This window comes from Nomascus leucogenys, chromosome 13 (assembly GCF_006542625.1).
Source record: "Nomascus leucogenys isolate Asia chromosome 13, Asia_NLE_v1, whole genome shotgun sequence".
Classification (NCBI taxonomy): domain Eukaryota; kingdom Metazoa; phylum Chordata; class Mammalia; order Primates; family Hylobatidae; genus Nomascus; species Nomascus leucogenys.
The window spans coordinates 47,483,582-47,508,145 of record NC_044393.1 but is presented as its reverse complement, the minus strand read 5'-3'; the positions used below and the strand labels follow the sequence as shown (position 1 = coordinate 47,508,145).

Genomic DNA, 24,564 nt, shown 5'->3' with positions numbered 1-24,564 from the left:
TCAGCCCACCCAGAGTTCTGCCTACGGTTGCCTCAGGTTGAGCACACATGACCCCCAGAGAAGCTGGAGTGGGCAAGCCCCAGACTGACAGGAAACTCAGCCCCAGCAGAGGGGCAACGAGGTGCAGGGCGGCCAGTGGGGGCCACTGCAGCCTTTCCAACAAAGGGAGGAACCCACGGTCTAACATGTCTCATCCGGGCCTGCTCACCCGGCAACATGGTCACAGCCGCCAATGTTAAGTGGAAATCCAAATAATTCTGGAACATGAAAACTCCACATATAAGACGTAGCAAGGGTGAAACCAATTCCATAAGCCACTGGTGAAAACCCATGTTGTGGACTCACAGATTTCTGCCTCATAGCCTCGGGCACCCCAGCTCATGGCTAACTGAAAGCCAAGAAAATCGTCCGAGGGCGCAGAGACAAGGTGGGAAATCGCTGCGAGTGATGGCGCGTGCCTGGAGCAGAGAAGGGCCTTTGCAAGGCAAAACGGCCAAGCATCCAGAGAGCGCCACCGACAACTGACTCTGCAGTGGTGGGAATTCTGCCAGATGCAGCAACATGCCCACCATGCCCAGTGCACCCTCGGGCTCTCCCCTGTGTTCGTGTTATTCGTGTGTGGGAAAAGCAGACTAACTGTGAGGAGAGGTGCACACTTCACTGAGCCCACCCAGGGCCTCTCTCTTTTACAGTCAGAGCTGCAAAGCAGCTGGGAGCTGGGCGCTATGCAGACAGACCTTCTTGCACATGCCACCTGGCAGTGGCTTAGGGGTTTGTTAGCAAGAAGATGGTAGCCACAAATGAATCAAAGAATGTCCCTGGAGCCCGTCAGCTGCAAAGAGCAGAAAATACACGTGTGCTAACGAACAAGCAGACTGTGACAGAGTCCAGAGGAGACCAATACACACAGATCACAGGCCAAGAACAGCCTGGCCCTGGCCAGGCGCGGTGGCTCACGCCTGTAATCCCAGCACTTTGGGAGGCCGAGGTGGGTGGATCACCTGAGGTCAGAAGTTCAAGACCAGCTGCCAACATGGTGAAACCGAATCTCTACTAAAAATACAAAAATCAGCTGGGCGTGGTGGTGGGTGCCTGTAATCCCGGCTACTTGAGAGGCTGAGGCAGGAGAATCGCTTAAACCCAAGAGGCAGAGGTTGCAGTGAGCTGAGATCATGCCATTACTTGCCAGCCTGGGTGACACGGCGAGACTCTGTCTCAAAAAAAGAAAAAAAAAGAACAGCCTCCTGGTCCCAAGGTGGACAGAAAGAGCCACACATGCATGCCTCACAACCCCCAGCCACCAAAGGCCTATGCTGATCAGGACATTAATATTAGATACCCACCAGCACAGACTAGAGAAAAGCACACTGTACGGTTAACAGTAATGCATGAACCCGTTTTTGTTTGTTTTGGTTTGATAATGGCCATGCAGGGTCTGACCACTGCACTAAAGGACACAACAAAAGGACAGGGCTCTCCACCCCAATCGCTAGCTGCGCAGACTGGCGTGGGCCGTCCACGTAACATAGACCTGACCTCCTCACATCCCAGGGCAGGCACCCTCCCTTCACCATCTCCCTGCAGGAGAGCCTTTGTCATTCCAGGACTCAAATGTCCCCTACATCCTGAGTGTGACCCCATCATGGAACTGGTGGCAGCCGGTGCTGAGTCTGAATCATCTTAAGCCGGAGTTCTAAATGCTTCTTCTTGTACAGATGCTGCTCCCCCAGTGAGAAGATCTCCACCTGGGACCACGGAACTCCAGACACACTAAGGACTTACGGGTTTTCTGTGGATAAACTTGGAGCCTTACCAATATGCACTACTGATTCTGTGGAAAAGAAGTAGACTGAATACATTGCTTGTTAACTGGGATTTCAAATACCTTGAATTTCGGGCCTTACCACTCAATCACATGTGTGTTTGCTAGTGACTCCCTTCCATGTTCATAAATGCCTCCTTTCATCTGTCCTGAGCTTTTGCTGCTTGAGCGTCATGGAATCATGGAGGGTCTGTTCACTGTGGCTGGAGCTCTGGACCCGTCACCAAGTCCACGCTCCCCTATCAACAATCCTGGGTGACTCTATAGCCTCTGCCATTATATAAACCACCCTCAGCCCCTAAGGTCTGTCCACTGTGGCTCTCGGGTCCTTCTCTGCACTTCACCCCCAAACTACTGAGATGAACCCACAGGCAGAGGCCTGCGGTGCTGAGCTACGTCCAGAGACAGCACGCAGGAGCAGCAGTTCCAGCAGCCCCTGCCTTCCAGGGATCTTTCTCAGTTGTTTTAACATCTGGAATTAAGGAAGTATCATTATTCCTTTATTTTTCGCAATGGCAAAGAGAGTATTTAAGATAATATATCAAGACCCAATTTTATCTCCCTAAAATAATTTCTGAAGGGCATTATATCAGTAAAGTTTTAATAGGAAATTCTTCGCTTCATCAGTTCATTGGAATTCCTGTCCCAGTAGCATTACTGAAGGCTTTCCAAAGGGCGTTCCCAGCTCCAGGGGGCGCTGTCACAAACACAAGATCTAGGGTCTTCAGCATTGCTTTTTGACTTTTATTTTTTTCTTTTTAAAATTTCATGTAGAAACCAGGTCTCACTATGTTGCCCAGGCTGGAACTCCTGAGCTCAAGTGATCTTCCCGCCTCGGTCTCCCAGGGTCTGAGGATTAACAGGAGTGGGCCACCACACCCAGCTGCTTTTTGACTTTTGAAGAGAAAACAACTACTACATTGAAGAAAAAAATCAGAAAGGAATTGTACTGTATTTCCTACAGTTCTGGTTTATCTTGTTATCACTTATTTAATGTCTCCACCTTCCATTGTTCTTGAGGCATCTAAAGAATTTGGCACCCGACTTCTCCAATGAAAAGTCACACTGTACCACGTGACCACGTCTTTGCCGGTTACCATGGGATCTTCACAGGCACCACTGTTAGTGGCTGCACTGTGTCTGGGTGAGCTGCATGCACCGAGGCCCTCGGGGTGGTCCGAGGGACACTCCGGCCACTAACCCACAGACCTGGCTGCCACAGTTTACACTGTTTCCTGAGGGGAGTCCAGGAGAAGAAAAACTACTAGCCCCTTTGAGGCTCTTGATACATTTCACAAAATTGCTTTTCAAAATGGTCACACAATTTACAATGCCAGCATTTAAAAATATACATTATGTATTTATATTAACAGTTTTTAAATAAAGCTTACTGGCTTTAATGTGAGTTTTCAAAATTGCTAGTTAAATGATGATGTCTCCTGGATCCTGACTGGCCCCACGTGTGAGACCTAGGACCCACAGCATCAGCGGCTCCCAGGAACTGCTTAGAAATGCAGAATCTCAGGCCCCACCTGGGAGCTGCTGAGTCACCGTCACTATCGTAGCAAGATGCTGGGTGATTCATCTGCATACCAAAGTTTAAGAAGCACTTCAGGAGGGGACGTCTCCAGGATCCTCACGGTGTCTGGGGAGTGGCCCAAATCCACCGCAGATGGCCCTGAAGATGCCTTTGTACATCAACCATGGGAAAACAGGCCTGAGATTCCTCAGTGCTAATTCAAGAAACGAAAATATAAAGTCCAAGAAAGAACTTTCCCCATGTTTTCCAGACTCCCGACACTGTGAAGAAGAAAGAAACCACCTTGCGGGCGGCGTGTCGGTGGCACGTGTGGCCCTGCCTCTGCCTCTTCCTTGTGGTTGCACAGCCGTGCGTGGCTGTGTGTCAAGCTCCCCCATGTCAGCCTTGGTGACTTCTTCTCATGACAATGTCAGAGTGGCCATCTTCCACCATCTGCGCTAATCCATATTCATTTCTTTTCAAATTAAATATATTTCATCCAAACCTTAAATTTTTATAGAGGCAAGTGCTTGGCGGGTCTAAGTAGACTTTTCCAAATTATGAATATATGAACACACTGCCCTAGATCATCTGCTGAACGTTTCCTTCCCTACTGCAATATGATGCTTCTCTCATTCAAGTTCTCAGTCAGTTTCAGAGCCTTCTATTCCCCTACTTGTAATTACAACAGTTGGGAGACATTCACACATTGACAGGACTGGCCTTCTAAAATCCACTGTAAAAAAATCTGTTAAATTATTCTCACCTATTTTTCCCTCAGATGGGACTTTTGGAATAATCCGTCAAGTTAGGGGGAAAATCTTCTCAAGAAAGTTTGGCTGGAATAATGGTGGACCACTAAATTAACTTGACAATTACTATCCTTTCATGGATACTATTTCATCTTCTTCTCCTGGAATATGGGGTTTGTTTTCTTGGTTCCAACTTTATCACCCCACTTAAGCTGTTGTGTTAGGTTCACAGAGGTCACACATAGGTCTCATCCCTAACAACGTTCTTTATTACCTGCAAATTAGAACAATTCTGTCTTCCTTTCCAATATTATCATCACACTTCTGTTTCGTATCTCGTTTCAAATCTCTAAAACCACACGAAATAACAATGACTATGGGATGCAGGAAGCTGTGGACATGCCTGATGTGGAAGAACCAAGTAAAAGCCGATTCTCAGCTCCATCCCCAGCTTTGAATCAAGTGGAACATCATGTTAAAGAAAGGGCAGTGTGTCGCCTGCCAGCCTCTGGAAGTAGGGCTGAGGCCAGAGCATCTGGGTTTTCAAAGGGCTTTCGAGGCCACCTGATCTGGGCTGGGCAGCTGGTCCCTGGCTTCCCACAGGAGCCTGCAGCCGCTCCCAAGGGACAGGGCCTCTCACACGGAGCAGGGGGCTGCTGCCCTAGCAAATGGCCCATCAAAAACAGCAGGAGAAGGAGGAAACCCCACGAAGGTAATAGCCTGACAGAGGCAAGATAGGGAAGCCCAGCTAAAGACACAGGCCCTGTGCAACCCGACACAGGTCCAAACATTTCACACCTCCTAAGATACCCTTTGTCAACACAAATGCAATTATTTTTCCAAATCAGCTAATGGCTATTTAAAAACAAGAAAAGAAAAGAAAGGAAAAAAGGAAAGGAAAGGAAAGGAAAGGAAAGGAAAGGAAAGGAAAGGAAAGGGAAGGGAAGGGAAGGGAGAGGAGAGAAAGAAAACATAAGTGAAACCGAATGAATGACAAACATGAAACAGGAACTCCCTGGACCAATTTCTACAGTAATATACGCTAAAAAGATAAAGGTAAACCAGTGCTTCATATGATCACATATCTATCTATGTAATCCAGTGTCTATGTTAATGCTCTATAATGCTTTACTAAATGACTAGGGTGGCGCAGGGGGAAGGAGAAGGCAGAAGAGGAAAGAATGCAACTGCTCCTTAAAAACACCTTCCTACCGTCATTCACTCAACAAGCACAGATACACGAGTCAGGCTGCACAAAAGCATCAGGTGAGGCAAGAACATAGAACAGGCTGACGGAACACAGCCAGACAGTTAAGAAAGACTCGCCAACACGCAGAAGTCTTCTACACTGTGTGGTGGATGGAATTACTGCTTCTAATTCCTCACCTCTCCTTGTGCTCCCATATGTTTAAGACATGCCAAGACGCGGACCTATTGCTCACTCCTCACCTCTCCTTTCTCACATCACCTTGCAGCCCCTTCTCCCTGGACACAGTGGACTCCCTGCCCCTTGACTCAGGCTCAGACACATCACTCGTTCTGGTCAATGAAATGCTGGCTTGAAATGCCCTTTTGTGCCTCTGTTGTAACCATGAAGGGCCTCTGCCCTGGAGGGCGCCAGAAGGACCACACATGGAACTGACCTGAGCTCAACCTGTAGCAAAGAGTCACCAACCCAGTTAAAACCACATTGAGGCGGAGCCACCAACCGAGAATGCTCACATCTGCCAACCTCCAGAAGCACGAGCAACACTAAATGACTGCTGCTGAGGGCCACTGAATTCTTTTTGAATGTTTGTTACGCAGCCTTATTATGACAATAGCTGACTGATACAGGTGGCAAGCCCCGAGAATATCCATAAGTCATTTAAACACAGCCTTTCCTTCTAAGTTCATAAAGAAATCAGTTACTTACCAGGCTCACCTTTTTTCTTTGAACCAGACTTCTTCTTGGCAGGAGCCTCTTGCTTTGGTGCCTCTGGGCTCTGGGCCACATCTGTACTTCTGCCCTGGACAGAAGCTGACTCTGTCTTTTTACCCTGATTGGCAGCTGCGTCTGCCTTTTTGCCCTGGTTGGGGGACCCTTCTGCCTTTTTGCCTTGACTGGGTGACCTTTCTGCTTTTTTCCCCTGGTGTGTAACACCCTCTACCTTTGTGCCCTGATTAGCAACCGAATCTGCTTTTTTGCCCTGGTTGGGAGCTCCCTCTCCTTTTTTGCCTTGGTTGAGACTCCCTTCTGCCTTTTTGCCCTGGGCCCCTTCTGTCTTTTTACCCTGATTCTGGGCTCCCTCTCCTTTTTGGCCCTGGTTCTGGGCTCCCTCAGCCTTTTTGCCCTGGTTCTGGGCTCCCTCAGCCTTTTTGCCCTGGTTCTGGGCTCCCTCAGCCTTTTTGCCCTGGTTCTGGGCTCCCTCAGCCTTTTTGCCCTGGTTCTGGGCTCCCTCAGCCTTTTTGCCCTGGTTCTGGGCTCCCTCAGCCTTTTTGCCCTGGTTCTGAGCCCCCTCAGCCTTTTTGCCCTGGTTTTGGGCCCCCTCAGCCTTTTTGCCCTGGTTCTGGGCCCCTTCTACTTTTTTGCCCTGGTTCTGAGCACCTTCGGCCTTCTTGCCCTGGTTCTGAGCCCCCTCGGCCTTCTTGCCCTGGTTCTGGGCCCCCTCGGCCTTCTTGCCCTGGTTCTGGGCCCCCTCGGCCTTCTTGCCCTGGTTCTGAGCCCCCTCGGCCTTCTTGCCCTGGTTCTGAGCCCCCTCGGCCTTCTTGCCCTGGTTCTGAGCCCCCTCGGCCTTCCTGCCCTGGTTCTGAGCCCCCTCAGCCTTTTTGCCCTGGTTCTGGGCACCCTCGGCCTTCTTGCCCTGGTTCTGGGACCCCTCTGCTTTTTTGCCCTGGTTCTGGGACCCCTCTGCTTTTTTGCCCTGGTTCTGGGCCCCCTCGGCCTTTTTGCCCTGATTCTGGGCCCCCTCGGCCTTCTTGCCCTGGTTCTGGGCCCCCTCTGCCTTTTTGCCCTGATTCTGGGCCCCCTCAGCCTTCTTGCCCTGGTTCTGGGCCCCCTCTCCCTTTTTGCCCTGATTCTGGGCCCCCTCTGCCTTTTTGCCCTGGTTCTGGGCCCCTTCTACCTTTTTGGCCTGGTTCTGAGCCCCCTCGGCCTTTCTGCCCTGGGTTGGGGCCCCCTCCACCTTTTTCCCCTGGTTTGGGGTTGTATCTACCTTTTTACCCTGGTTCTGGGCCCCCTCCGCCTTTTTGCCTTGGTTTGGGGTTCCCTCTGCCTTTTTGCCTTGGTTTGGGGTTCCCTCTGCCTTTTTGCCTTGGTTTGGGGTTCCCTCTGCCTTTCTGCCCTGGTTTGGGGCTCCTTCAGCCTTTTTGCTTTGATTCTGAGTCCCCTCCGCCTTTTTGCCCTGAGCAGTGCCAGTGGCTGGTGTGTTGCCCTTGGCACCCACTGGGGGCACCACCACCATCGGCACCTCCTTGGGAGCAGTTTCCAAGATGGCAGCCTTGGAAGTGAGAACCTGGATGGAATTCACTACAGAGCTGACAGCTGGTTCCACTTTTGCCACTTTTTTCTCCTTCTTCTTTTTGTCCTTGGGGGAGGAGGCCAGCTTCTCCTGGGGCACGGCTGGAACTGTGGCAACAGGAGCAACGATAATGGGGGGCTGGACTGGGGTTGGAGCCACAGCCACAGCAGGAGCCCGCACTGGTTCTCGGAGGAGGACAGTCACATTGGGGGCCGGATCGTGATCAGGTATCTTCCCATTAGGTTTCTCTTCCTTTTTCTTGGTCTTTCCTTTCTTCTCCACTGTTTTCTCCTTCTTTTTCTTCTCTACTTTCTGGTGGTGAGTTTTCGCCATCTCCTTGCGCTGGTTGGCTAGGGCTTCTTCATATGACGTTTCCTTCATGGAGAAAGTCGACACCAGGAAGATGCCAATGGCAGAAACAACCATGAATCCTCCAAAGACCACAACCCCCAAGGTTTGAGTGTCGTAAATATCCATCCTGGCTTGCTTTCCTTTCACCTGTCAAACATACATGGAGTTACTATTTACAGAAATCGAGGCTTCAACAGTTTCTTTCTCTACCCCACCACCAAACTTCAGGTTTCACTAATTGTTTCTTCAGGTTAATAAATTCAGAGAAGAAACAAACCCAGGCACTCTCTGATGTCCCACATTCTCACCTGCTCCTCTGTAGGAGTGAGTGATTCGTACCCAAGGCATGAGCAGTCCCCATACAAAGCAACAGTAGAGTCAGAGCAGAGTGCAGGCCTATCTCTGGAGCACACACGCCCAGGAGCCTCAGCAGCCATGACCCCGATGCAAGATATTCCCCACCACAAGGTCAAAGATGCACAGGAGCTCAAACGCAGGCCAGGTGTGAGACCGTGGGGAGCGGTGGAGACTGTAGCAAAAACACCCGTCCCCACCTAAAATTAGGCAGTGACACTCTGTCATGGCCGACTGCCCTAGAAATGTGATTGCTAAGTTGGAAGATGTTTTGATTTTTCATGTTAGGCCAGACACTTTAAAAAAATTTTTCTCTCAACGTGAAATTGACTGATTTCAAAAACATGTGAACCAAACCAAACACATCTGCAGGCTTTCAGCCACAAGCATTTTGGCCAGCAGGCCCACAGTGTGCCATCTCCACTCTGTTGCTTCCCTCTTCCCCAGTGCCAATAAATGCCGCTACCCAGGATCAGAGATAAAAACTGCATTACAATCCTGAAACGTGTTCAAAAATTCAGTGAGAGAAAATAGCCTTTTGCCAGCAATAGCTCCTGAGGAGTTATGGAGCCTGCAATTTGCATGTTGGGAAACAGGAAGAATCGGTCTTGGGAGGCCCAGAAGATGCTGGGTTTGGAATTTCACATCCAGAAGCTGCACAGAGGGTGAGGAGACAGTGTCAGCAGGCCCCTCTGTCAGACAATGCTCCCCAAACCATGAGGATGAACAACACCGTCCTCACTGCCTATGGACCAAAGTCCAATGGGTCAGAGGCAACCAGGTTCATACACCTTCCTGCCATAGCCCAGGCTAAGTTTGACTTCACTGAGGAACTCCAGGAGGTGTACTTATTTGGATACATTCAACCCAGTCCTGAGTCTCTCTGAAGAAGATCGATGGAATGAGCAAAGAGAACACAAGGGTAAGAAGGGGTGGGTAAGAGGAGATAGAAGGAGGTGGAAGAAGAGAGGAGGGGAAGTAGACAGGCATCCCCCAACACTGCCCTGCAAAACCTCTACATGCTGTGGGAGGCTGGGTCCAGGCTGCTTAGAGGCTCAGATACTGAGATTCTTCTCCTAAGAAATTGAGATCCCCACTCCTCTTGAGTGGATACAGAGGAGGGAAATACAGTAGGAATCAAATATAAATTTTGACATGAGGGCATTTTAAAGAAGGGACTGAGAAGGGAGACTGTTTTCAATGTCTTGGCATTGTGTTCTAAGAAAAATCACTCTTGGCCAGGCACAGTGGCTGACACCTGTAATCCCAGCACTTTGGGAGGCCGAGGCAGGCAGATCACGAGGTCAGGAGATCGAGACCATCCTGGCTAACACGGTGAAACCCTGACTCTACTAAAAACACAAAAAACTTAGCCAGGCATGGTGGCGGGCGCCTGTAGTCCAGGCTACTTGGGAGGCTGAGGCATGAGAATGGGGTGAACCCGGGAGGCGGAGCTTGCAGTGAGCCAAGATCGCACCACTGTACTCTAGCGTGGGCGACAGAGCGAGACTCCGTCTCAAAAAAAAATTTTCAAAAAAAAAAAATCACTCTCATCACAGAAGAAACACATTACTTTAGCCTTTCTAAGACCTTTGCAGGAAAAGGGTTTAAAACACTCATGACAAAAAAACTTCCCAGCATATGCTCTCCCTGGGGACAACTCTATCAGCTGCTGTGGCAACACACTTCTCCCACACTGTCACTCTGCGTTGAGTGGGACTGAGTCACACTTTTCATTCCAGTCTTAACCTCTACAAAGTCTTAGGGAAGCTCATGGAGGCCTTTGAATCCTGGGTAAGGCAGCATTTATATTTCCAAATGGGTTCTGACCTCTGGCCGTGGGCAGTGACAGCGTGATCCACAGCCAGGGCACTCTCACGTTTGATCATTGAGGGAGGGTACCAGGAACTGTACTTCTGAGAACACACTCTCAAGCTGGGTGTTAAAAAGGGAATCGCACCCTGCTCAGCCATGGATGGATTCAGTGGGTAGGAGGATGGGGACAAGAAGGTCTGGAACATGGTACAGTCAACCCTCACTTTTTGGCAGGTACCCACCAACTGAAACTCCTCTGGGTACTTACAAGATTTCTCAGAACTCTGCCAAAATGGACACCACATTATAATCACTACATTCAAAAATCCTACGGCCAGGCATGGTGGTACAAGCCTGTGATCCTAGCACTTTGGGAAGCTGAGGCAGGAGGATCACTTGAGATCTGGAGTTCAAGGCCAACCCAGGCAACATAGTGAGACCACATCTCTATTTAAAAAAAAAAAAAAAAATCCTCTAAAACACTCCCCTTCTCTAGAGAAACGAACATTTGGGGCCTGGGTCACCCTCACCAAGGCTCCATAAACCCCGAATGGTTTCCCAACAACCATGTGCTCGAGGGGTGGTGGTCTCCACCGAGTCGCGATTGGCACGGGTTGCAGACCGTGACACAGTGAACAGCCATGCACAAAGCGGGGCCTGTTCACAGCCGAGGACTGTGGGGCTCTGTGCAGCCTTGTGGTTTCCAACTTCTAAACTCCGGCAGAAAAGCCAAGGCTGGAAAATGAACTTTTAATCTTACTCAACATAGGCAAACAAAGAATACAAAAATATATTCTCTGTTGGAACCCAGAATCGAGAAAAGCAAACTCGGGAGAATATTTTCCCTTTGCAACGCACACAAATGTATGTTTTATAGCAGCACAAATGTGTCTTCCCAACTTTTGCAGAAAAAGAAATTACATCCCCACCACTAATTCCCAAGTTAGAATTTTTTAAAAGAAATCTTTCACAAGAAAATGAAAAGCCCTAGTCTTAAGTAGTAATACACTGAAACATTTAAGGCTAAGGCAATACCACCACAGACAGCAAAGAAATCGAAATGAAAAACAACCTTTCTGCTGCTTTGCAGAGTCAGCTTCAGTGGGGCATAAACATCATGCTGGGAGATCCCTGATTCACAGAAATGATGAAGCCAGGGATGCCTCTCAAATTCGGTTCTCACAATCAGCATTCCGGGAGCTTTGCTCCTGAAATCCACACCGTGATAAGAGGCCCCCAACAGAAACCTCTTCTAGGGCTTCCTCCACTGCACCAAAGAGTTAGGGCAGATGTGTGCCCACCCATACCTTGTAGGGTCTGACCACAGTGATCTATATTCTGTCAATTCCAGAAACTTCTGTCAAATATGTACTTTTACTCACTGCAGTAGTCCTCCCTTATCCTCTGGGAAACTTCCCAACACCCCCAGTGGGTCTGAAACTGCAGTAATACTGAACCCTATATACACTATTTTTTTTCCTATACCTACATACCTATGATAAAATTTAATTTAGAAATTAGCCACAGTACGAGATTAACAATAATAAAATAGAACAATTATAACATTATGCTAGCATCACCACGCTTGCACTTTGGGGCCACGATTAAGTAAAGTAAGGGTGACTCAAACATACGCACTGTGATACCAGACAGTGGATCTGAAAGCCGGGAGGGCCACCAAGTGACGCACAGGCAGGTAACATAGACAGCGTGAATCCACTGCACACGGGATGGTTCACATCCCGGGCAAGACGCTACTCAGAATGGCATGCAACTTAAAACTCAGGAAGAGTTTCTTTCTGAAATTTTCCATTTAATATTTTCAGACCACAGCTTTCTGCTGGTAACTGAAACCACAAAGAGTGAAACCATAGATAAAGGGCGACTACGATATTGCTAACACACTCAGACTGTAAGACAAAAAGATGAAGGCCCCAAGAGGGAAGGATGTAGGAGGCTGCGCAGAGGCTGGACAGACTGAACTCACTGGCCCGCCTCTAAGATCTCAAGAGAATGGCTCTTCCTCTGTTCTTAAGATTCGGGGAACAAAAGTAAGAGGAAGCCCCAAACTCTTTAGACACAGAAGATATTTGCTAATTCACATGGCCCAGCCAAGCCAGTTGGGTCCAATTTGGCAGCTGGGATTTTGGTAGGTTTTGTGAAAAGACCCTCAACAGCTCCCAGGACTCTGTCTCATTACTAAGCAGCAGCTCCATGGGGGACCGTGTGTGGAAGCTTGGAGAAGCTGTGGGGTAGGGGTGGACAAAGAAAACAAACCCCCAGATCCATTTCCTGGGCATAAGGTGACCTGCTAGGAAGGTACAGAACTAAAACAGAACGACAATAAAATGCCTAGTAGACATGGCTACATCAGAATCAACAGCTCCTAATTTTTAAAATATTATGAAATGACTCATACAAAAGACTAAGAAGAAAAATATGAACATCCATTAGCCTACCACCCAGGTTTACCAAACCCTAACATTTTGCCATATGTACTTCAGATATTTATATATATATGTATGTGCCTGTGTGTGTGTATATATATATATATATATATATATATATATATATATATATATGTGGGGGGGGGAGGGACACACGTGTCTATGTATATATATGTCATCTCCCTTCTAGAGGGGTACAACACCCTGAATGGGTCACTTACCACTTCCACCTGCTTTTGCTTCTATTACATGTATTTCTACAAACAAAATACAGCCGTTGCTTTGTGTGTTGGTAATTGCTGTGTAAGTGACATTGTTCTGGGTGCTATTTGGTAACATTTTTTGACTAAACTTTGTGAGAATATTCATATAGATACACATAGCCTTGGTTTATTCTTTTTGTTTTTTTGAGACAAAGTCTCTCTCTGTTGCCCAGGCTGGAGCTCAGTGGCATGATCCTGGCTCACTGCAACCTCTGCCTCTCAGGTTCAAGCCATTCTTGTGCCTCAGCCTCCTGAGTAGATGGGATTACAGGCGTGTGCCACCATGCCCAGCTAATTTTTGTAGTTTTTAGTAGAGACGGGGTCTCACCATATTGGCCAGGCTGGGGCTTATTTATTTTCACTCCTATATTACATAGCTGAACCACAAATTATTATCCATACTCCTATGCTTTTAGGTTTTAAAAATTTATGCTATCACACAAAATTGTAGTGTGACATGTCTACCATACAGAGTGAAAAATCTCCTTTATACCCCTGAAGCCAGCCATCCAGGGTCACTTCCTGGAGACAACCATTGTGACAGAAGTCGTTTTACTGTTTATAAGTTATTTTCTTCAAAAGACTTTGATAATGCATTTCAAAGTCAGGTTTTCAATCACCAGGAATTTACTTTGGTATGTGACAGGAAACAGTGATAAAACTTTCCCCATCAGTTTAATTACCCAGCACCATTTCCTGACTGGTCTTTTCCTTCCCCCACAGACTCAGATGGCCATCTCTGTGCCATTCAGTGGATCTGTTTCTAGATTCTACACTTTGTTCCACTGTTATATTTATGCCCTGCATCAATGCCACATTTTCAGCTTAAGCATCCCCTACAAAATTTCTACTGGAATTTGTATTTGAATCACACTGAGTTTATACATGAACCTAGGAAGGATTGATATTTCTAACTATAGAAGCTATCTGTCAATGAATATGGTATGCTAGAGCACTGCACTGATTTAAATGTTTTCTTCGAAGCCAGGCACAGTGGTTCATGTCTCTAGTCCGAGCTACTTGGGGGGCTGAGGCAGGAGATCACTTGAGCCTTGGAGGTGAACACCAGCCTGAGCATCACAGCAAGACCCTGTCTCTTAAAAAAAAAAAAAAACAAAAAACTTTTCTTCCATACTTCTATAAGATTTTAATGATTTTCTCCATAAATGTCTTACATGTTGTTTTGCTGATGGTTAGAATATCTTTTGTAAATTACTTCTTCTACTCCTCAGCTACAGACAACCAGCAAAGTAATTCATTTCTGCACATGTATCATTTACCCAGCTATCATCTATGTTCTTGTCAAATCTAGGAGTTCGTAGATTCTTTCCGATTTTTTTTAATAAAAAGTAAGCTGTGGAAAAAAAGACAGTATTGTTTCTTGCTTTCAAAACCATATGATCTCATTTCTTTTTCTTGGCTTAACAGAGCTGGCTGAGAACTCTGATGCAGTGCTGAGCAGAGTCTGTGCAATAAGCTGCCTCGTAGCATTCACAAGTTACTACTTCTAATGTTTTACTACCAGTGTCGTACCAACTGCAGGTTTCTGGCAGAAATCTTTCCTCAGGTTAAGTAGCATGTCTTATATTCCTAGTTATCTTTTTAATATAATTGAGTATTGGATTTTACCAATTGCTTTGTCTTTACCAGTTGATATTTTCTCCTTTAATCTGAAATATGTGGAATTACAGTAACGCACAGTCTAATAATGCCAGTTCACAGAAAGTTTCTATGGTATAAATGTTTCTCGATGGAGATTCTTTTCTAACACATCACTAGATGTGATTTGTTCATATTTTTATGTGAGATTTCTACGTGTATTTTAAAATGAGAAAAATCAGAGGTGATTCTCAGACTGTTCTCTGATCTTGGTATTAGGGTCTCCTGAGTCTCATAGAATGAGCTAAAAATCATTCCTTTTCCCCTATTCTTTGGGATAGCTTGTGTAAAGGTAGGGTTTTCTGTTCTTTGTAGATCTGGAAGAACTTGCCCATAAAACCGTCAGGATTAGTGTTCTGAGATCTTTTCTTAAAGGGGGAACGGTGGCTAGAGTGCTGATTTTTAACAATTTCAATACAATTTAACAACGTCAATTTCAATGATGATTCTAGGACCAGCTGCTGGGTTTGTGATCCAATCTATAAAATTAATATTCATTATTCCTTCCTCCATCTTCCACTGGTTTATTCTGTCTTTTCTAACTTCCTGACATGGCCATGTATCAACTTCCAGTCCTTTCTCTTTTCTTGCAGCAAATATTTAAGGCAATAAATTTCCCCCTAAGTACTGCTATGGCTTCATCCTACAAGCTGTGATGCTAACACATCTTCCTAACATCCATACATGACCGAATTTCATGAATGTCTCCAGCTGCTTCCACAGTGGTCAAACTACCTACAAGGTCTTAGGTCTGCTGCCCTTCCCCATGACAAGCCCCCATCACACACACATTTGGACTGGTCAGTGTTGTTCGGTTGCGGACAGCTGATAGTTGCTTGTTGACCCAAATGCTGGCCATCTGCTCATCACTGCTACATGCATCTCATTCCTTTTTTTATGGTCTTGCCAAAGTACACCCTTGAGTAGTTCTTTCAGCAAGGATCTCTCCTTCATAAACTTTCTCAGTCCTTAAAGCCCTGAGAAAATTTACTTCACCTTCATGGATTAACTGAGGACAGAATTCCATGCTGACAGTTTTCTCTCACCATGTTGAAGATGTTATTTCACTTGTCTTCCGGCCTTTTCTTGATGAGACGTTTAGAAAGACACTGTCAGTCTATTTGTCATTCCTTTATCTTTTTAATCTCTCATTACTTTTAAGATCCATTTCTGGGGTTCTAAGGATTCAGCAAAATGTTTTTAAGTGTATATTTAACTTATTCAGGCTCACTGTGCTGAATGTGAGGAGTTATGTTATTCTTCAATTCTGGAAAATCCTTGGCCACTCAGTTCTTTGAAAATGGTCTGCTCCCTATTCCTTCCTGGTAGAGCTCCTACTGAGACCTCAATCTCTCTGTGCTACCATTTGGAGAACTCGTTAGACCTACACTCCAATCTTCAGCTGGATCTCACCAGCTCTATAATCAGTCCTTCGAGTTATTCCATTTGTTTTTTAAGTCTGACTGGCTTTTCTATTTTTCATTGTCTTCTTTTCTACCTTTAATAGTGATTTTATATTATATCTTTGGTGGGGCTTTATCACTGGTAACCCTTAATGGGCTGAGTTGTGGGCCTGCCTCTAATGAGCTGTTTTATCTTTGCTTCAACTAGGCCCTCAGGGAAGACCAGCCAGGGACTAACTTTTACAAGAGGCATGGTCTCCTCTTACAAATTATCAGGAGACTGTGTCTCCCTTGCCCAGGACAAAACAGATAAATTCTTACCTGTCATCTCCCCTTGCTACTGCTGGGCAGGTGTTCTTTCTAGTCTGTCCTCCCATGGAGGGTACAGCCCTTCAAGGGTTCAAGTCTTACAGGGGGATGTGAGAGAAGGCTCAGTTCCCATTCCTGGTCTCAGATAAAATCCCATTCCCCCTGGACATTAAAGCTAAAGACTCAGATGACTTCGACCGATAATACCGCACCCCTACCCCTGTCCCAGGGTCAGCTCACTGCAGGTCCCAGTCACTCGCTGCAACCTTGGCTTATGAACTCTGGTCATCTCTTTCCCTACCTTGTGAATGCACTACTACGCATTTTAAAGACTGCTTACTAACTATGTAATGTTTCTAAGTGTTGCAGAAGTGGGTTTCACATCAGTTGACCTAAAATTTTAAGTGCAATCTCTGATTTTTTTTTAACCCAAAGAAACTAAGAGAAAATGCAGTAACAAAGAGTCTGAAAAAATTTATTTAATTTCTAAGAGGATACATATAATGGACTTCCTATTTTAAAGAAACAATGTTACTCATTTTAAAGAAGAATTGAAACACTAAAAATAGAAATGTACTCTATTATAAGCCTTTGCTTATTCATCAGCCATTTCAGATTCAATTTCTCTGCCTGAGGGGGGAAAAAAAATAAAGAATTGACAATTTTTGGTGTCTCTCCAAATAACAGTCTTTGGAAAGTAGGTATTTAAACAGACCTAAATCTTCTATGAACTTCCAAGAAGCCTACAGGCTTCACCTTACTGAGGAAGACAGCATGCCTACGCGGTAAGAATCAAGAACTGATGTCTCAAAATGGACACGAACAGTTAAGATAAACTAGAGCCCACAAGGGAGTTCTTAGTGGGGTAAACATTTGTCTCCCCAAAGCAGGGGTCAGTTTCATCTATACTGTATCAAATCAAACCTCACCACATCAAATATGGTAAGTGATGAATCAATCGTCTACTCAATATCATATCAGGATCATATGTGCTAATGCATACGATTATAAGGATCAAATCTAAACAGAACAACCCAAGTATCAGATGGAACATAATACACACGATGGAGTCTTACACGTTTTCAGAGTTACTTCTTAGTTTTTCATAGTTTTCACACTCTTACAAACGGTAGCTCCGAAGTTTCGTTTTCTGCTTGTTGCTGGTATACGGAAACGTAACTGATTACGGTAGGGTGATTTTTTCCCCCACAGCAACTTGCCTAATTCTAGTAACACATCTGTCGATTAAAAAAAAAAAAAATTCTACATATATAAGCATATGAATCACAGTTTTGTTTCTTTCTTCCCAATTTCCTATCATCTGCTTAATTTTTCTTGAATTTCTGCACAGGGCAGGACCTTCAACACAATGCTAAAGAGAAGGAATGACAGCAAGTATTCTGTTTTTCTCATATCAAAGGGAAAGATTTAGGTGTCTCTCTTTAGTGTGAGATTTGCTAAAGCCTGTTTGTAGACATCCTTTATCAGGCTAAAGAGGTTGCTTTCTTATTCCTAGTTTACATAAATAGATGTTGAATTTTATCAAATACTTCATATCTATTAAGATAATCATACTGTTCTACTCCTATAACCCGTAGGTGTGGAAGGTGAATATAAATTTATTTTTAAACGTTAAACCAAGTTTGAATTCCTAGGATAAAACGATTTAGTCATACATACTGCTGGATTTGGTTTATCTTTTCAGGTGTGAGATCTGACTGATGGTTTTCTTCCCTCCTACCATTCTTGTCAAGTTTTGTAACAAGGTTGGCTGGCATCAAAATGAGTAGTGTAGGATTCTTTTCTTTTTTTTTTTTCATTGTTTCTACTCTTTAGCAATTACCTTTAAAACAAAAAAACGTAACACAGCACTCACAAAATTCAAACTTAAACAAATCTTTACCCCCCAAATTAATTCTATTATCCCTTCCAACTTAGACATTACTGTTTTCATGTATTTAATCTTATCCTTGTTCCAGCCTCTCCAACATTATTCTTTTACATGTATTTAGAACTGTCCAAATATTTACCACTTTCTTTACTCATCACTGCTTGTTATGTCTTTTTCCACTTGCCATCACCTTCCTTCCAAGAATTTCCTTCAGAAGTTCCTTTAGCAAAGATATGTCAGTAGCTATCTTGGGTTTTTGTCTTAAAACGATCTTTTCACTCTCATTGTTGAATTTTTCCCTTGAGTTGCTGTATCACTAAATGTCTACATGTGGATTTATTTTTATTTACCCTGCTTGGGTTTTGGTTGGGTGTCTTACGCATTCCGCAAAATTCTCAGTCATTAGCTTTTCAAGTACTGGCACCGTCCTCCCTCGCTCCTCTCCTGGAACCCCAATTAGAGACACTTCTGAATCTACTCTTCCTGAATCTTAATCGGTCTTACAAATTATTCATCTATGTGGTTCTCTAAATGACATTTCTTCTTCTCTACTTTCCAGGTCATTCACTCTCTTCAGTTGTATGTAATCTGCTAGTAAACCCATCTGTTAGATTTTTATTATAAAGACATGAACTTTTCATGTCTACAAGTTGTTCCTGGCTCCTTTTTCAAATTTGCTAGGTCATTGTATAGGTTCCTCTTCCTCACAGGTATTTTCAATCTTGCCTATTAGTTTGAGTAAGGCCTTTAAAATCTATGTCAACAAGTCCATTATCTTATGTTTTCTGAGATCTGTTCCTGCTGGTCCTCATTCAGTGCTTTCATCCTTTGCATTTAGTTGTTCCTAACTATGGACTGTTCTCTTTCGTTTGATAATTACACCTGGGAATTCGGTGAGCCTAGGATAAAGGTGCAGTCCTTCAAAGATCTGCTCGCCCCTGGACTGGCCCAGGAACACTAGCTGTGCAGGTCCACTCTCAAATAAAGAATCTTCAAATCAGTTTGGAGTCTCCCACTACTCAGGTCATGGGATCCGTATGAGGGACAACTTGTGATACCCACTTCTCAGAATATGCCCCTCCCTACCCTGCCTGTAGGGTGAGAATGGGCTTACCTCTGACACCCCTTCTCCATGAAGGTGTCATGGCCCCTTGTGGTTCCAACTCAGGGAGCCTGTGTCCTATCATGCTGCCAGCATTAATCTCTGCCCCCTGTGCCTGGAGATGCTATCAGAACTTGAGAGTTTGCCCATTTTGCCAAAGGCCCCCAGGGTTGTCCTTATCCTCTTGGGTCACTCCTTTCACGGCCTGCCTCAGTGTCTTCCATTCTAGGTTTGTCAGAAGGTATTTTTAATGTCACTTACCTCTTGTCCAGGCCATCCAGCAAGTTAGAAGACTGGTTCAGGCCACCCAGCCTATTCTATCACCAGAAACCCAGTGTTGTCGCCCCCAACAGCCGAACCAAATCCCAGCCAACCATGCTCTTCAAAGAAAAGGGAGCACGTGGCTGCCATGTGCCAGGAGGCTGGCTGTGCCAGGGAGACTATTACCAACTCTGGACCTGGATATACCATCCTTCATTACTAGGTGGGCCAGGGAGGAAGGGCTCCTGCAGGAGTATCCCGACACCGCCAACCCCTGGAGGTGGGCAGAGCTTCTAATTAGAAACGCGTGGGCCAGAGCTAAACGAGGTCTGGTACCCAACTATTGGTTCTTTTGTTTTTAAGAAATTCACTCTGTGGGGGAAGAGTTCCGATGAAGAATTCAATCTCAAGATATGAGCTTTGCTGAACTCCCTTCCATTAACTCCTTCGAGAAGAGCTGCATTTCCACTCAGGTTTATATTAGGAAATATCACCTGCTCATCGGCAATAAAATCTGACCCTCTCACAAGCTCTTTTCCCAAGGCCCACCTTTGATTAACAAATACTGCCAACCAAACATCCTATCTCTGTGATAGCAGAGAACTTCAGCCTGAGTGAGTCATTTCTTATTTATTATCACCGGTAACTCAAAATTCATTTTGGTTCCTTTTAGAATCAGCCACTTTATAATATATTCCAAGGTCTCATTCATATACTGTTGGTGGGAGTATAAATTAGTACAAGCACTTCAGACAAAAAGTCTGGCACTTTCTTTTAAAGCCAAGCACCTACCTCCTTCTGGTCCTGCAATTCCACTCCTAGGTGTACAGACCCAATGAAAATGTGTATAGATATTCACCAAAAGTCTGCGGCATTAATAGCCCCAAACTGGAAACTCTCCAAGTACCCACCTACAGTAATGTGAATAAACTCATATATTCACATGCTGGAATAGTGAACAATGAAAATGAACAAACTACAATTACCCCAACAACCTGACAAGTCTTACACGTAACGGTGAGTGAAAGACACAAAAGAGCATATGCCGTTGGAGTCCATTTACATCAAGTTCAAACACAAGCAAAATCAATCACTGGTATTATTAAGAAGAGAGCAGGTATTCCCTGCCCACGGATGGGCAGCAGCTGGAAGGGGGGCACAAAAGGAGGTTGGGGAGGTCGGGAATAATCTATTTCTTGATCTGCTGGTTAAACAAGCGTGTTTAGCTTGTGGATACTTATTGTGTAGACTCATGATAGTGCATTTTTCTGTATATATTTTACTTTAATAAAGAGTTTAAAATGTGTGTCATATTTCCTTAGAAAACGTGCCCCACAGATCCTGCAGGAAGAGCATCTTTAAGGCCTGAAGAATCTGTTACGGAGCCCTGTTACTACTACCACTTCCCAGTGCTCACACCCACACATAATTGCTCCCTTCACAGACAGGAAGTAACTGAGGCCAGGGTCAAGGCAGGCAGTCACCTCCTGACCTGACAGGGCAGTGACTCAGTGGGACCCACAGCCCTTTATAGTCCTGAGGCCATGCCACCTTGCTGTCCTTAAGTCTTTCTTTTTTCTTTTCTTTTTCTTTTTTTTTTTTTTTGAGATGGAGTCTCACTCTGTCGCCCAGGTTGGAGTGCAGTGGTGTGATCTCGGCTCACTGCAACCTCCGCCTCTCAGGTTCAAGCAATTCTCCTGCCTCAGCCTCCCGAGTAGCTGGGATTACAGGCATGCACCACCATGCCCAGCTAGTTTTTGTATTTTTAGTAGAGACAGGGTTTCACCATGTTGGCCAGGCTGGTCTCGAACTCCTGACCTCAGGTGATCTGCCTGCCTTAGCCCCCCAAAATGCTGGGACTACAGGCTGAGCCACCATGCCCAGCCCACCTGCAGTCTTTTTAAAATCAAACTGTATAGAATAAGTCTCCAGATCTTCCAACTTAAGAGGGATATGACTTAAGACAGAAAAGACTGAGCTTCAGAGCAGTGGCTAAAGTTGACCTTTTAAGAGTCCTTTGACACATCACCAATAAGACTTTTCATTAAGAGTTTCAATAATTCATTTATTCTTCAGCCTTGACTCCTTCCTCCCCTCAATCACTGTGATTACTATTCTGAAAATTAAGACTTTCCTTTCTAATTACTACAAATACCTAGAACTACCAAGGAAATAAAAATGCATTCATAAAACTAAAGCTACATCTAATTCCTATTCAGGATCAGACTTAATTAAAAACCAATTTAATGCAGTTGAGTTGTACACTTTAATCACTGAATGAGAACTTCAAAAAAAACACCACCTGGGTTTGAACAAGGGTCTTTCACCTTTCCAAGTAAAATGAGTAGGTCAGACATTCCCATTAGAAAGGGCTAGAAATCTAGTATCTACTCTTCTTCACCTAAAATCAACAGGAGAGGAGAAACAAAGGATGGGGCTGGACCTAGTATTGCCTCTTCCCAACCAGACCACCCTGCCTCAGCCATTGCTCCTCCTACTTAGCAGACTGCCACACAAAACTCCTCTGAGAAAAGAAAAACACCATGAGATGAGGCAGCTCTCGAGGAACCTTGTTCCCTCCCTCACTTCCTAGCAGGATGAGGACTGACCAAGAGGAAATAAAATGTAATGCCAACTATGAGAATTCTCCCGGCTGGGCTGGGTGGCGCACGCCTGTAATCCCAGCACTTTGGGAGGCCGAGGCGGGCGGATCACGAGGTCAGGAGATCGAGACCATCCTGGCTAACATGGTGAAACCCCGTCTCTACTAAAAAAAATACAAAAAATTAGCTGGGCGTGGTGGTGGGCGCCTGTAGTCCGGCACAAGGCTGAGGCAGGAGAATGGCGTGAACCTGAGGGCAGAGCTTGCAGTGAGCTGAGATGCGCCACTGCACTCCAGCCTGGGAGACAGAGTGAGACTCCCTCTCAAAAAAAAAAAAAAAGAAACAGATTTCTCCCTTCTCCCCCTAAGGAACCTAAGGAACACTTTTGCCCACTAAACACAAAATCTACCTCTTTTCAGAGCAAGCCAGCACACTGTTCACACCCAAAACAAACGTTCTGTTTCCTGGTGAGTGTGTTGTCACTGAAATGCTCAGTGACTCTGCAAGGCCCAACTCACACTCGTTGGTTATACAAGGAATTAAAGGATGCTCACAGCCAAGTCTCCTCCCCAGAACTGGTGCAAGCACCTGGGAAGGGCCCAGTTCTGTCAAGGTGCCATGCATGATGGACTCCCAGAGACACTGGGATGAATCTAACCAGGCTGGAGACTGAGGGCTCCCAGGAGACAGCCAGCATCCACATTGTCTCCTAAGGTTCACTTCAAACCCCAGCCTCCGCTGGCAGGGCAGGATGTCCACATTTAACAGTGCCCTCTGCATGTGACTGTCAATTTCTCAACTGGAGGCAGGCTGGAGGTAATCCCAACTTCACTTGCATTTGGCTCTGGAATATGTTTTTGTATTTATATGTGATGCTCTAGGAATCCAGACTCCTTCGGGCTACATGATATACTCACAGAACGCCGGCGCTACAAAATCATCTCCATCAGCTGAGCAAGAATGGGCACCTACCGCGTGCTAGTCACTGCCCTCGACACTGGATATACCTCAGGAAACAAAAGCTACATCCCTGCACTGGTAGAGCTTACGCTTCAGAGGGGGAGATGACAAAGTCAGTCAAATACGGGACATGTCAGGGGGTGATGAAGAGAAAGTGATGCAGAGAAGTGCGGCAGGGAGTGGGGGTGGGGGAGCATCAGAGGCTGTCACTCCACACAGGGTAGCCAACAGGCCTGAAGGAGACGAGGGAGCCAGCCATGTGCCACCTAAGGAAAAGCTCTTAGGGACAGGCCAAAGTAGACGCAAAGGCCCTGAGGCAGAAGCACGCCTGAGGAACAGAGGCCACCGTGGCTGCAGCAGAGGACAGGGAGACGGTAGGAGTGAAGCCAGAGCAAAAGTGCCCTGACAGGCCACTGGAGACCTTGGCCAAGGAGGGTCTTGAACAGAGGAGTGACATGGTCTGCTCTGGCAACAGACTAGAAGGCACGGGGTATAGGCAAAGGCAGGGAGCCCACCGGAGGCTGGGGAAATAACCCAAGGCAGAGGTGAGAGCAGGCTGGGCATGCTGGCTCACGCCTACAACCCTGACACTTTGGGAGGCCAAGGCAGGAGGACTCCTTTAGCCCAGGAGTTCAAGACTAGCCTGGGCAACGTGGCGAGACACCATTTCTACAAAAAAACTTAAAAATTCACTGGGTGTGGTAGCAGGCACTTGTGGTACCAGCTACCCAGGAGGCTGAGGCAGGAGGATTAACTGAGCCTGCAATGTTGTAACTGCAGTGAGCAGGGATTGCGCCACTGTACTCCAGCCTGGGTGATAGAACAAGACCCTCTCAGAAATAAAAAATCAAAAGGTAAGAGCTATTTGGACCAGGGAGAAGGCAGAAGTGGTGAGAACGGTCACTCTGGCTCTGTCTGGAAGGTAGGGCTCATGGGACCTGCTGCGTACAGGGTACAGGTATGAGACGGCGAGGAGTTAAGGATAAACTGAGGTTTGTGGCCTGAAAGGTGGAGCTAGCTGGCCTAGTTTCATTTTATAAGAGGAGGAAACTGAAGCCCAGGGAGGAGAAGTCATGTCCAAAGTTACTCACTTATTCCAGGGATTAGAACACCCAACCAGTACTTCCCCCACTGCTCCACACAGCAGCTCCATGGGACATGCTGATGACTAGTCCGGTCACACCGGACAGCCCCCAGCACCCTGAGGGACTGCCAATACCCAAGCACATAACATAAATTGGGGTAGGATGCTGGGTACTGACAGCACAGGCCCCGCCCAGAGAGGACAACCACAGTACACGGCTGCCACACAAGAAAGTCAACCTGGTGTAGCCGGAAATTCCCATTTTCCCCTAGAGAACCCAAAAATCTAGATTTTGTTTTTGTTTTTTATTATGAGACAGAGTCTCACTCTGTCGCCTAGGCTGGAATGTAGTAGTGTGATCTTGGCTCACTGCAACCTCCACCTTCCAGGTTCAAATGATCCTCCCACCTCAGCCACCTGAATAGCCAGGACTACAGGCACATGCCACCATGCCTGGCTAGTTTTTGTA

General features: G+C 46.0%; 1 protein-coding gene across 6 annotated transcripts in view; it reads right to left on the bottom strand.

Moving 5' to 3' along the window:
- The window catches only part of RRBP1 (ribosome binding protein 1), a 79,891-nt gene that overhangs the window by 39,062 nt on the left and 16,265 nt on the right, over positions 1-24,564 (bottom strand). For 5 of the 6 annotated variants that reach the window (XM_030825788.1, XM_030825792.1, XM_030825787.1 and 2 more), the window contains one exon: positions 6,009-8,091. In XM_030825788.1, coding sequence (XP_030681648.1) covers positions 6,009-8,070 — 2,062 coding nt within the window. In that variant the 5' untranslated portion in view covers positions 8,071-8,091. The remainder of the gene's footprint in view (positions 1-6,008; positions 8,092-24,564) is intronic. The other variant, XM_030825791.1, reaches the window with a different exon arrangement.